A 15,156-nucleotide genomic window follows, 5' to 3' on the forward strand; every position below is an offset into this window, starting at 1 on the left:
CATAAGGAAATTCTTAAGCTGAAAATAAAGCAATCCTGTATGAAAAGTTTATATTTCAAACATGTGCAACCTATATTCCATTCAAATGTCTGTTTCTCCTACTTAAAATGAATACCAAACTAATTAAAAAAAATTATATGTATATATTTTTAGTTGTAGTTAGACACAACACCTTTATTTTTTTATTTTTATGTGGTGCCAAGGATCAAACTCAGAGCTTTGCATGTATTAGGCGAGCGCTCTACCACTGAGCCACAAGCCCACCGCCCCCCGCAAACTAATTTTTATTAAAGGAAATAAGATTTCTGAGATAAAATAATTAATTCACCTGTCCTGCCAATTCCAACCGCTTATTACCATAATAGTCTCTGTCGTCAACTTTGTTATCTCCTTGGGCCAGAATAACTCTTCGTACCATCACTGCAGTATAGATGCATTTGGCTCGAAAATTGAATTCCTTAACCTGTAATTCAGAAATTATAGAAAAATTTAGAGACAATGTAAGCTAAAGCTAAAATTTAAGATGCCTAAAGAATCATTATATCATTCAAATACGAAAGCACTGAGTTGTTATGATTCTCTTGATACAAAGAAATTCCACTAATCTAGAAAGTTCGCAAGAGGTAGATGGTAACTTTTTTTCTTTGTACTTAGTACCTGGACAACATTTCTTCAAAGATGGCCACTATCAACTCTTTCCCTTCTTGCCTATCTCATGCCACTCCTTCATTTGAGGTGGAGCTTATCATCCCCTTTGGATTGGCAGTGATTAGTCTGATGAACAAAATATAGCAGAAATTATGCCAAGTCAGTTTTGGCCCCAGCTCTTAAATAAAGTTGCAATCTTCACCTCCTTTCCTTTTTCATAGAGTCCTGAGATATCACAAAAGACGTCCAAACAGTATGGTGGGAGGAAAGGCCACATGTAAGTGCCTGAGGAGCTCTGATGAAAATGAGGGGGCCATCTCGGATGTCCAGTGGAGCCTCTGGCTCACTCCAGTCTTAACTGCTATCTATCTGCAACCTCATGAGAGGCCTAAAATGAGAACTCCCTCTCCAATTTTAGGTGAAGCCCTGTAAACCACAGGAACCATTTCTCTAGGACTCTTCCAAGGCACACAGTGAGTGGGAACACTCATCTATCTAGTGGCTGTCATCACTTTTTGGTAGAATACCAATAATTGTGGGATGTTAATATATGGATTATCTCCAGGGCTATAAAAACTTTATAAACCCCCCGGAGCCTGAGCAGTGTGAAGAAGAAGAGGCGAGAACGAACCCCAGACCGAGCAAAGCTGCGTGCCGCTGCATCCCCGCGTCCAGCACCACTGTCGCCCAAGAGAAAGGCTGAAGGGGATGCTAAAGGAGATAAAGCCAAGGTGAAAGATGAACCACAGAGAAGATCTGCAAGGTTGTCTGCCAAACTTGCTCCTCCAAAGCTAGAGCCCAAGCCTAAAAAGGCCCCTGCAAAGAAAGGAGAGAAGGTACCCAAAGGGAAAAAAGGAAAAGCTGATGCTGGCAAGGATGGGAATAACCCTGCAAAAAATGGAGATGCCAAAACAGACCAGGCACAGAAAGCTGAAGATGCTGAAGATGCCAAGTGAAGTGTGTGCGTTTTTGGTAACTGTGTATTTCTGGTGACTGTACAGTTTGAAATACTATTTTTTATCAAGTTTTATAAAAATGCAGAATTTTGTTTTACTTTTTTTTTTTTAAGCTATGTTGTTAGCACACAGAGCACTTCATTGTTGTTTTGGGGGGGAAGGAGCATATGTCACTAGTAGAATGTCTCCAAAGCTGGACTGCTGTGGGGGAAAACACCTTTCCCTTCTAGTTTTGAGAGACTTCCTCTTTGTTCCCAAGAGGAAGGGATTCCCTGATGTTGGCACACACAGCCACCTTGGCACAAATGCCTTGTGGTACGGAAAAACTCAAACTCATCTATATGTCCTCCTGTCCCTCTCTGCCATCGGCATAGCCTTAACTCCCCTAAACTCAGACCTGTTGGGACCTGATTCCCAACGATTGGTTTTACTAGTGTGTGGGGCAATCTGGACTTTCCAGTGACGTCATTGAGAATAGTGTCCCTCAGAAGAGCAGCGGTTCCTTTTCTAGATTGTGGATCTTCAGATTAATAATTTTTGCCATTTTCCTTTCATTTCCTGAAAGTCAGGGTCAGCTTGTGAAAACTTATTAAACAACATGCTAAATGTGAAATGTCAACCCTCACTCTAAACTTTCCCTATTCAGAGCATCAAATGAAGACTTCATTGGGTTTTATAGTGGCTTTCTGATTTTGGTAGTCCATCCAAGAAGGGAGTTTGAAAGTTGTTGTATACTGTTAATGATTGTCTGCCCATATCTTGCCTGAAATAACATGATTGTTTATGAAAAGTATCTTTAATAAAGCTGGATACAGTTTGAAAAAAATATATATGGATTATCAAAAGTGGGAGAGAAAGAACTAACAAAAAACTTGAAATGCTAAAACAGAATTACTGTCAACAGAACTCTTGGAGTTCTAAAACTACCCTTGAAGGAAAGAGGAGTTTTGGAGCCAGACTATCCTATACATAAGAATCACCTGGCAGGGTTGTTGCGGGACATGTTAAAATACACAAACTCCTACCCTGGAGTTTCTGATTCAGATTCAGTAAGTACTGGATAGAGTTATGGTACTTCTAGCAAGTTCCCAGATAATGGTGATGCTACTGGCAAAGGGAATGCTCTTTGAGAAGCTCAACCCTCAAAGAATTTAGAGATCAGGGTATCGAGATGATGTTCCTCTGTAGGCTACCCTCAAGAACATGGGCCAGAACTGCTGGATGTCCTTCCCATCATTCTCACTCTTAGTGGATACATCTAAACCAGTGCTTTTCCATAATTTAATTGTTCAGGTTCCAGCATTGAGAGTATTGCTTTATCTCTGTAAGAATTATTTACTTAATATTTTTTTTTTTAACATAGACTTTATTTTATTTAGAGCAATCTTAGTCTCACACCAAAATTGAGCAGAAAGTACAGAGAATTCCCGTATCTCCCTTGTCCCCCTCCACATATCTCCCTTCTCTTCCCCACTATCCATGTCAACACCAGAGTGGAACATTTGTTAAAAATTGATGAACTTACATTGACACTTCCTTATCACCCAAAGTCCATTGGGGTTCACTCAGGTATTGTACATTTTATACATTTTGACAAGTACATAATGATGTGTATCTACCATTAGAGTATTCATATAGAATAGTCCTTTGGGCTTTATATATTCATCCATCCCCCTTTTGAACCCATGGTGCCACTGAACTTTTTTGTCATCTCCATAATTTTTGCTTTTTCAAGATGTCATATAGTTGGAATTGTACAATATGTAGTCTTTCTGATCAGCTTCCTTTACTTAATAATATGCATGTAAATCTGGTTCTATGCTTTTTGATGACTTGATAGATCATTTTTTAGTGTTGAATAGTATCCATTGTCTGGATGTACCAGTTTATTCATCCCTTCCCATACTGAAGAGTATTTTTTTTTTTATTATTGGTTGTTCAAAACATTATAAAGCTCTTGACATATCATATTTCATACATTAGANTTTGAGTTAACTTTTGTGCATGGCGAGAGGAGGGGATTCAGTTTCATTTTGTTGCATATGGATTTCCAGTTTTCCCAGCACCATTTGTTGAAGATGCTATCCTCCCTCCATTGCATGCTTTTAGCTCCTTTATCAAATATAAGATAGTTGTAGCTTTGTGGATTAGTCTCTGTGTCCTCTATTCTGTACCATTGGTCCACCCTCCTGTTTTGGTACCAGTACCATGCTGTTTTTGTTACTATTGCTCTGTAATATAGTTTTAAGTCTGGTATCGCTATACCGCCTGATTCGCACTTCCTGCTTAGAATTGCTTTTGCTATTCTGGGTCTTTTATTTTTCCATATGAATTTCATGATTGCTTTATCCATTTCTACAAGAAATGCCGTTGGGATTTTGATTGGCTACTTAATATTTTTAATCATCTTTAAACAACTCATTTCAAAGTAAGCTTCATCCTTTGTAATAACATATAAAGTAAAAAACCACAAAAAAAGAGATCTGCTCTTTTTTCTTGGCACCAGGAATTGAACTCATGGGCACTTAACCACTGAGCCACATTCCCAGCCCTTTTTGTATTTTATTTAGAGACAGGGTCTCACTGAGTTGCTTATAGCCTTGCTGGGTTGCTGAGGCTGGCCTTGAACTCATGATCCTCCTGCCTCAGCCTCCTGAGCTGCTGGGATTACAGGTGTGAACCACTGTGCCCAAGGGGATGTGCTAATTGCATTCAAATATATACATAATTAAATCAAAATGTCCTGTATCACATAAAATCATCTTTTATATCTCATTTAGGTAAATACTATCCTAAACCATCCTGGAAAATGAAGGTCATTTTCCTGGTTCATCTAAAGTGACTATTCTTCAACACATTATGTGTAAATAAACTTTCAAAATGGCAATTCAGTTTCAAACCATCTTTCCAATCATCCCAAAGAGCTTAAAATTCAGTTCAGACCCAGCTTTAACATTAAGAATTTTCTAATTCTTTGGATTAAATCAAGGACACTCTGCATCAAAGGGCTGAATCAGGGACCTGTGTTGTATGCTCACAAGGTGTTTTGTGAATGTGCTCCCGTGGCTACTCTCCACTTTCACAGATCTCTTGATCTTCCAGCATTAAAATCAGGCTCTAAAGATAGTCTGCAACCCCTGAATGAGATCATTCATGAAGGTACATATAGTAACTGATTTATAAAAGGGAGCACATGTATTAAATGGGGGAGAGAGTGATTCTTGTCAAAAGGCCACATGTCAATATGGCTAATCTGTTTAATAAGTTAATAAAAAAAATAACTACTATGCACTAGTTCAAGGATCAGAGGTAGCTTCCAGTCCTCTGACCACTAATATGTGGGATGATAAGGCAAATCATCCAGCTTAATCGGCCAGGAGTCGTCTCTTGTCCAAGCAGATACCCTGGTCTCTTGCTTTGGCTGTGAGTGAAGAAGGTTGGACAACATCAGTTTTAATATTCAAGGTTTAGGAGATTTATTTGTCAAAAAAGCATTTAAAAACTATCTATTTGGGGGCTGGGGTTGTGGCTCAGTGGTGGACTATTTGCCTGGTACATGAGAGGCACTGGGTTCAATTCCCAGCACCATATATAAATAAGCAAATAAAATAAAGGTCCATCAACAACTAAAAACAAACAAACAAAAACTATCTATTTATCCCACTCCTTAGAATATACCCAATCATCTATTATAGTGATGATCGTACAATTGTGTGAATATATTTCACAGTTAAAACAGTAAACTTCTGTATATTTTGTAATCTTAAATAAAAAATACGTGGGAAAGAACTATAAGCTTGCCTTCCTTTAAAAACAGGTAGGTCAGCAGAGCTGTCCTTTGAAGCCATAAAGAAAATCACTATGATCATATGAATATAAAGTAACAGTAAGACTGAAAGAAGAACAACCAGATGACACACATCATGATGGCAACTGTGTACCTGACATTCTGAACACAACTTCTGGTAATGGGTGGGGTAGGACAGTCCTCTTTAGAGTCGTTCTTCAGAACAGACTTTTAAATAGCAACAACTCCTAGTTACAATTCTTTAGCAGAAATTCACAGATTCCATAATTATCATTATTCACTGCAAAAGTGTTACTCACTGGAACATGGGTCAGGATGGTAGAAGCCAGGAGCTCTCTTGCTTCTTCTATTTTGGTTTTCTTTGGTCCACCTCCCCACATCCTTTGCCTTCTTACTTTATTCCCTATGTATTTTAGGGCCTATAAAAAAAACAGATTATAGTGTTTGAATGCCATCACTAGAGATCATTTATTAAGCACCTATACACAAATACATTATAAGCAAAAAAATAAGTACCCTAGTTGTAGAGAAAGCTGCAATAGTAACCAAAAATCAACATTTATCATGAATTGTAACTAAACAGCTCAAAACACAATTTACATCAGTTTCCTTTTTATTTTTTACATTGTTTTCTTCTATAAAACATATACATGGGGCTGGGGTTGTGGCTCAGTGGTAGAGTGCTGCCTCACATGCATGAGGCACTGGGTTCAATCCTCAGCACCTCATAAAAATAAAAAATAAATACATAAAATAAACATGTTTTAAAAAACAATCAAACACATGATCATTGCAGGAAATTCAGAAAACACCCAAGAGGAAAAAGAAGTGTGTGTGCGCATGTATGCACGCATAAAGCAGTCATGAATTCTCTATTCAAAGAGAAGCACAAGTAACATTGTTGGATGGTACTTTTTTCCCCTCCAAAAAAATTAAAATCATACCACAAAAGATCCTCTATGCTCAAAGTTTAAGAAAACATTGCTCAGAGATAACAAAACCTAAATAACTTGAGGGTTAAGACATTTTCATGGACTGGATAATTCAATGGTGATAAAATGGTTTACTGTTAAAATTCCTTCCAAAGTAACCAATAAATTCATAATTTCTAAATACTCCTGAGAGGGTTTTAGAAAAGCAAAAATAGGTTGACTCTGCAGTTTTAGATTCTATATACATGGAAATGCAAAGAACCTGGAGTAGTTAAAATAGTACTGGAATAATAAGTTGTAGTATTTCTATTACCTGATTTTAACTATAAGTAATCAGAACAGTGTGATGCTGGCAAAAGGAAGAGAATAAGAAGTCCAGAAATAATCCATGATATAAGCACAACTGATTTTGACAAAAGTGCCAAAGCAATTCAATAAGGAAGGAAAAGTGTTTCCAACAAATGGTGGCGAAATCATGAACTACCCATAAGGTTAAAAAATGAACCCTGACCTTCACCCTAAATGGAAAAATTAGTTTAAAACAGATTTTAACTTCACATAAAAACTAAATCTATAAGCCCTCTAAAAGAAAACAGAATATATTCCTGATCTTGTGACAGGCAAATAATTTTTTAAACATAGTACAGAAGAAGTAACTATAAATGACAACTAAAAACCTTCCTGATAATTTGACATTTTTCAAAATTAAATAACACAGTGAGAAAAATGAAAAATTGCAATACCTAAATCTGGTAAGGGACTTATATCCAGATTTTTTTTAAAATACTCTAAAATTCATGAACAAAAAGACAAATAGATAAGGAAAATGAACAAATGGTTTGAACACTTCACAAAGAAGAAACACCAGTGATCAATACACAAAAAAGTGTTCATCATCAGTCCTCATCAGGGAGATGAAAATTAAAACCACAATGAACCTGGCATAGAAACACAAACTTGCAATCCCCACTCCCTGGGAGGCTGAGGCAGGAGGATGGCAAGTTTGAGGTCAACCTCAGCAAATTAGGGAGACCATGTCTCAAAATAAAAAATAAAAAGGGCTGAGGATGTAGCTCAGTGGTAAAACACCCCTGGGTTCAATATCTAGCATGGGGGTGGGGGGGTGAGTCACACAATGAGATACCCCAACACATCACTAAGATGGCTAAAATCAACAACTGACAACACCAAATACTGGCAAGAAGCAGCAACTGAAACTCTCCTACATGCTGGTGGGAACGCAAAGTGGCAGAATCATTCTGGAAGGTTTGGCAGTTCCAGCTTAATGAAAGTTATATATACATCTGCCCTGTGCTCCAGGAATTCCACCCCTAAGTATTTATCCCAAAGAAATGAAAATATGTCCACATACGATTTGTTCACAGCAACCTTATTCATAATAGCCTAAGATGGAAAACAAACAAATGAACATCAGTACAAGAAATACGATAAACCATGGTACAGTCACACAGTGAGATGCCACTCAGCAATAGGAAGGACAAACTACGTGGATAAATGACATAAAAAAGGAATAAAAAAGAACTTGGATGAATATCAGACAATATGCTCAGCAAAAGAAGCTAGACACAATAGAAAATATGTTGCTTAATTTCATATGTAAAGTTCTAGAAAAGGCAAAACTAATTTATGGTGAAAATATCAGAATAGTGGAAAACAAATCAGAGGGTAAAGGTGAAACTGATCAGGAAAAGCATTTAAGATTTGTAAATCTCAGTGTCTACAAACTACTTTAAAAGAATAAATAACTACAATAAATCAAGTCAGGGAGAGCACCGTGGAACATGAATGTCAAATGCTGACAGTGGGTGACAGACACATGAGGGCTCTTAACCTTCCTCTACATACTTCACATATGTTACAGTTTTTCCATAATAAAAAGTGTTTAAAGAAGAGGATCATGTGGTTCTTTTGTTTTGTAGCAACAATGTACTTTTTAAAAACCTGGCTTTCAGTTCCTCAGAAGAAAGGTTTAACATCCTGGTTCTTCATCCTGGAATCCTGCCCCATTACTGCTGAAAATTCCCTCTTCATCTGTCAAAGTCTAGCTGAAATATCACTTCCTTTCTGAAACCTTTGGAATCCCATTCCTGTTTCTCTGCTCTTTTAATTCCTTGTACATAAAAAAAACAGAATACTTTCATTCATGTTCACATCACACTATATTTTAATTATCTATTTACATGTGTGCTTCTAGACTCTGAGGATGGAACTTTGCCATTTTTCTCTTTGACTCTCAATGTCTAGTACAGCGCCTGAAACTGAATGGGGCTCCCTCCCCTAATACAACATTGGGACATCAAATCTACAATCTTCACTATTAAAAGGACATAAGAGCATAAGACAAACTAAGACCCTGAAAACACTTGCTGCAACGACCTCCCAGTAAGTAGTAACTAAGTAACTGAATAAAGCAAGTCAGCAGTTGGTGGGAATCACGAGTATATAGGCAGTTTGTTTTTTCTCTAAACTGAGCTATCTTCATTAAATTTTTGCTTTCTAATTCCTTTGGGAAAAAGACTAATAATTCTTCTCTTATTGATGAAGAAACAAAAGAACACAGAGGAACAGGGTATCCTTCTGATAGAGCAGAAAGTCACCTTTTCCCTGCAATACTTAGTAATGCTGGAGGGTTTCATGCGAGGGCTACAGTAAGAGCCCTACCTTTTCACAAATAGGCCAAAATGACATTCCCCTGCAAAAAGGCAAAATTAATTTCTTATCTTTATGCCAGAGCCCTTGGCAATGATGATGTAAAACATGTATAACCAATGTAGAGTGGCAGCTTCACAAACAAAAGAAATGGTGGGAAGACTTAAAAGGGAGGCATAAAAAACAAACAAAAAAAAAAAAAAAAGAAAAAGAAAACTTGCAGGTTTCAAACAATCCATTAAAGTGCCAAGTCCTCAAAAGTTCAACTACATAAAAAAAATGCACTTGCTACCTCTTCATTTAGAACAGCACAAAACATCCATGTCTCTATAACTGGCAATGTATGTTCAATGATCAACCATCTCAGATAACCTGTGCCTCTCTACCTTTTTATTAGCTGCAAATAATAAATCTATGCCACAATCCAGCATGCAAAGTATAAACACTTTCAAAGTTATACCTTCTGTTTAGGAAAACAGAACATTTGCCTTTCTCATTTTAACTAATTATGTAGTCCCTCCTTTTCACGGACTTGATCTAATTCAGTTAGTTGAAATTTTCTGTCAGTATCTACTTAACAAAAATAAATGTATGTGTTTCCAATCCACTATTTAGCCACTGCTCAAACAGCCTTACAATGCTTAGGGCTATTTGACAAACATGACGATGTTTGCAATAAAATGCATAATAGATCTCATTAAAGTCACTGGGGTACCATTAAGGTAAATCACTTTCAGGGCACTAAAAAAAAAAAAAAAAAAAAAAAAAAAGTACATTTTATAAAGACATGAATTGGCGTAAACATACTTTATATACAAAGATATGAAAAATTGTGCTCTATATGTGTAATAAGAATTATAATGGATTCTGCTGTAGTGTATTTAAAAAAATAAAATCAATTAAATAAAAAAAACTTAAAAAAAAAGAACAGTGAATCTCATAAAACTGAACCAATTATTACCATCCACAGGATAAATTTTGTATTTTCAACTTCTTGGATATTTCTTAATAGTTTTCCTTCATGTTCTTAGAACACTTAGACAATATTCTTTCAGTTTGTAACAAAGATCCATATCTACAAATACTTCACCTTCCAACACAGGCTAAATATAGACTCCCCTAATCCAAACAGCTTTTCCTGATGCTATTTGCCCAATTATTTGAGTCAATTATTAATTAAATCCAGAAAAAGAGGAAGGCAGGGATGACACAATCCCTGCTGATTTATGCTCTGGAATGATATACAATGACATATGATAATTAACATTCCTAAATGTTTAGCTTAGTTTATAAAAATATCAAGACCGATTTGATTTCAGAACACATATCAATAGATACAAGTGAGAATGCTGTGACTATAGGCATCCTGGGTGACAAGAAAAAAAGCAGTGCAGAACTTAGGTCTTATTTTAAGTAACCCACAGAATAGGCAACATATGTATGGACAAATAAGAACTGTGTACTATGGTCCTATAATAGGGAACTCTTACCTCCCAAGGATGGCTATGAAGAATGTTACCAATGATTTACACTCAGCAAAGCACTTTACCAAAGTGGGACTACGAATCCTAAATAAGGCAGTTACAGCTCTCCCACATGGAAAGGAGGTACAATTATTTTTATTCTGTTTAGCATACATAAAGTTCCCTATCTTCAAGTCTTATCCTAAGATTCCCTTGACCAGGAAAGTCTAAGCAGGTCACTGAAGATCTAAGTAGTGAAAGGTACTATTTCTGGTCATTTCTTTCTATCGAAAGTAGTATGAAATTGAGGAGATGGGATAAGGACCACATACAACTAGATGCCTAAAGCAACTGGAAGTAGAGAATGAAAGAGATATTAAGGGCAGAGGATATAGCTTAATGGTAGAGCAACCCCTTAGCCTATGTGAGGTCCTGGGTTACCACCCCAGAAACACACACACACACACACACACACACACACACACACAGAGAGAGAATGTATTAAAAAATCCACTATACTAGAATTGCTATAGTTTTTTTTTAAAAATTATCACTCAAGTAAATAAGGGAAAAAATAATATGGGCCATTTTATCAGAACAAAAGTCTCTTGGGGATATATCTCCCTTCTGAATTAGATACCACAGGCTGACAATCTGTCTAGACAGAATGAAGAAGTCTTCCTTCAATCTCTAAAAAAAATGCGTCAAAGAAACTTCTCTACCACTCCTCCCATCTCCCCAACACCCTTCCCAAATCTATCATCAGGCCATTGCATCTGATGCCTTATCGATGAACCACATTAAAGTTCTAGTTACAATTTGCAGCAAAGGACATCATGAAAGGACACACCTGCATCTGTGTGAAAATCTGAGCTTTCTGGCACTCCTCCAAACTGGGCCCAAATGCAGCCATCACGTGCTCCTCTGTTCCAATCATCTGCACAATTTCCTGGTCACTTTCAACACCCATGGCCTAGGAAGGAAAGAAAAGATGGAAAGAGTGTTGGCTTTGTGTTAACTCACTGACATTTGCTTATGCTAATTTGGCATTGTTTGTGGGTATTACTTCTAAGCAAAAGCTAGCTCTTCTCTCAGAAACAGTGCCATCTGGCATTGGCAGCCATTGCCCAAGCTGCAAGAAGAACCTGAAACAGAAATTTTGATTAGGAAGGGAAAACAAACATTCTCAAGCATCTTTTGCATGTGTACCACCTTCTAAAATTTTCAAATATATTGAGTTTCTTAATGAGAAAAGGAGGGCAAGAGGTATAGTGGAGAGGACTGGTCACAATTACAAAGGCAAACTAAAAAGAAAAATAGCCATAGGATAGCGAACCTCAAAATGTTCACCGCTGAAAATATGCAGAACCACAATTAGTTTTGTCACAAAATGAATTTTTCTGAGACTCATCAAATCACTCTTATCAGGCAAAAATAATTTTCCTAACAAATGCACATGTTTTACCTCAGAATTCTAAAGATATCAAACCACAGTTCATACAGGTCTTAAAAGAGATGTTTAAAAACTAAGAACACCCTTAACAGGTCGAAGAAATCCACTAAAGCGTTTCAAGGTGGCACAGCTATACACGTTTCTGTAGATCCCACATGGTCCTAGAGCCTACTTCTTCACACGGTCACCTGGAACTCTGCCATAGTGAGAAACAGCATAATCCACAAAACCTCTCTTGGCAGAGTAATAATCTGCCTCTTAGAAGTTAGGGGAAAAGTTATATTTCCATTATAATTCTTCCTTTAGCTTTGCAGACAAGACAGAACCAAAAAAGACAGAACTGAAGATAATTGTTCAGTCAAGCTTTGACCATCTAATTCTCAGTTCTCCTCCACACAAAGGAGAGAAAGGAAAACTGAATCCCAAGTCCCAATGCAGAACAGCAAGGGCACTACCCTCAGTACAAATGAAAGAGCACCTATCCAACATCTCCAAGGTCAGAAGTGACCGTCCTGACAGAACACCAGCTGCAGAAAGACACCCCAACTACCCACAGTCACACACCTTCTCCCACCCTAGAGTTTTCATTTTATCTTCAGAAGTAAAGTTCCTGAAAATTCTGAAGATCTGGGGGAATGCTAAATTAATATGAGGAACCAGCATATACAACTTTAGAGGTTTGGGGTATAAACGGCAGGTCACTTCCTCCTTGCTCTAGCTGCCACATCAAGAAGACAATAGAAAAAATAAAATAAAATAAAATACAGTAAATATATACAAAAAAAAAAAAAAAGAAGACAATAGAGCAGTCTGTGGGAAGAGTTAGTAGGGAGGGACCACAACTTCCGACTGACAGACAGTAAGACTGAGGCTTTCTCCCAACTGGCCTATTGATGAGCCCCAAAGGAAGCAGCCCAGCTCAGCTGTGGCTGGGAGGACCAGAACTACTCAGTCAAGCAATCCTCAAATACCGACAGAAGCTATAATAATTACAAAAGCACAGACAACTAATACAACAACTTTTGGAATTAAAATGCTATTTGAATTCTTAAAAATTTTTAAATTTTTAATTTAATTTGTTAAATTTTGTTTGTTTTATAAACAAAGAAATTTTCAGGACACAAATAGCTTTGCTGTGCTTTTTAATTTTGTGTGTGCGTTTTAACCTGTGATTTGATATGAAGTATTTATTCAAAATAAAACTACAGATAAATCTCACTATTTGAAAATAACACAAATTTATTAAAATAATAGTCTTTCTTTTTAAAGGAAAGCAATTCTAAAAAAAGATCAATTCTATTTTTTTAAACAAACAAAAACTAGGTTATTTTTAGCTCAAGCACAATGAGTCGAATCTACTTTGATGGTAACAGAATCATCTATACTTTGTCCTCAGTCTGCAAGTAGCCAGTCACAAGTATTAGGAAAGAATTTTTCTCTATGAAAAGCTGCATAGAGTGTAGGTTAATTTTTACTTGTCTCTCAAAATAATGTTTTAAGGGTTTCAATGAAATTCAAATATAAGAAAAACAATGCTAAGGTAACTATCTGTGGTGGAATCCATTCATGTTTCTCTAAAATCTTTGCTGTAAAACTTAACCAGTGCACTTCACTTTTGAGAGGAAAGGCCCAAAATGAATAGACACCTATATAGGATAGATACTAAACAGAACATGCAAAATCACACAGAAAGAAAAGGTCTGAGGCAGAAATAGAATCTTGAATTGAAATAGAAAGACCTTTCTAGATTACCCCCACTTTCTTTAGGTTTATTAACATTTAAATCATGTGAACTAAAAGCCACCTACATTATTTATTTATTTATTCATTCATTCTAATTAGGTATATATGACAGCAGAATGCATTTTGATTCATTGTACACAAATGCAGCATAACTTTTCATTTCTCTGGTTGTACATGATTGGCATCATACCATCATTTACATTATTTTAGCATTTTTTATTTCAGTAATATCCAAGTTTAAAAAGTATAAGTTTGGGGGCTGGGGATGTGGCTCAAGCGGTAGCGCACTTGCCTGGCATGCACGGGGCACTAGGTTCGATCCTCAGCACCACATAAAAATAAAATAAGTATGTTGTGTTCACTGAAAACTAAAAAATAAATATTAAAAAATTCTCTCTCTCTTTAAAAAAAAAGTATAAATTGGATTGTCTATTTTGGTGTTCAATAATAATGGGGAAAGAAAAAAAAAAAAACCTTCTTCATTTGATAGTTGGATTGCCACTTCAAATTGTCCTGATGTTAAATCTAAGTAACTGCACAAAATTCTCAAGTGGTATAACATGGATTCTGAGGCCTTCCAAATATGTCTAAGCCATGAAACAAAGGTATACAGTACTCATGTAAGTGACAGCATATGTGTGGAAAGCGTGATTACTGCCAAAGCTTTCCCACAAAGTACGAAAGTCTTCCTGTATCAACCCACTGAAATGCAGGTGCAATAACCATTTAAGTTATCATCAAAAGTGCTCCAGTGGGGCTGGAGTTGTGGCTCAGTGGTAAAACGCTCACTTAGCACATTCGAGGCCCTGGGTTCAATCCTCAGCACCACATAATAATAAATAAATAAAATAATGGTATTATGTCCAAATACAATTGAAAAATAAACATTTAAAAAAATTTTTTAAAGCGCCTCAGCTCCAAAGATAGAACTGACCTTATGACTATTTAGCCTTCAGTAGTTAGCTACAAATAAATGATACATTGCTATGGAAACGAACAAAATGCCCAACAATTTTGCCTTACAGACGTAATTTAAACATCTGAAAACTACCTTTATCTGGAACTCTTTGTACTCCAGATAACCTGAAATCATTTCTACTAAACTAATAAGTCAAAAATAAATGTTACGAAATACTTTATGAAAAATTAGCAGAGAGAATACATTTCATCAGAAGGCCATGCAGTCTAGCAACCAGCAATGATGCTAAACAAAATCAGGGGGGATTTTAAAAATGGCATGAAGTCCTCTCCTTGGATATCCACAGATACACAAAATCAAGAAGAAAAAGAAAACTAATGAGCAGAAGAGAATGACATGTGCACCAATTATTATTTGAAAACAGGAAAGGAGAGAATGTTAAAATATCTAATATTCAGAAATCTCAGATTTTTCTTTAAAGTAACTAAAGTCCACCAATTATTACTCAGAGCAGTCCTAGCAGATAATAAATCTGTGATGGCCCTCTTTCATTATATAACTGTT

General features: G+C 36.4%; 2 protein-coding genes across 4 annotated transcripts in view; one reads left to right on the forward strand and one right to left on the reverse strand.

The window, feature by feature from the left end:
* Polr3b (RNA polymerase III subunit B) overlaps positions 1-15,156 on the reverse strand; it is a 130,053-nt gene that overhangs the window by 87,899 nt on the left and 26,998 nt on the right. For all 3 annotated transcript variants that reach the window (XM_015482813.2, XM_048802616.1, XM_048802619.1), the window contains exons 10-12: positions 11,328-11,450; positions 5,712-5,831; positions 329-463 (exon numbers count right to left, since the gene is read on the reverse strand). In XM_015482813.2, coding sequence (XP_015338299.1) covers positions 329-463; positions 5,712-5,831; positions 11,328-11,450 — 378 coding nt within the window. The remainder of the gene's footprint in view (positions 1-328; positions 464-5,711; positions 5,832-11,327; positions 11,451-15,156) is intronic.
* Positions 1,233-11,482, forward strand: LOC107139638 (non-histone chromosomal protein HMG-17-like; the record flags this gene model as incomplete). Its single annotated transcript, XM_048801305.1, has 2 exons — positions 1,233-1,609; positions 11,469-11,482. A coding segment is annotated over one exon (372 nt), but the record flags the coding sequence as incomplete, so codon positions are not given.

The sequence above is a fragment of the Marmota marmota genome, unplaced genomic scaffold (genome assembly GCF_001458135.2).
Source record: "Marmota marmota marmota unplaced genomic scaffold, marMar, whole genome shotgun sequence".
NCBI classification, from domain to species: domain Eukaryota; kingdom Metazoa; phylum Chordata; class Mammalia; order Rodentia; family Sciuridae; genus Marmota; species Marmota marmota.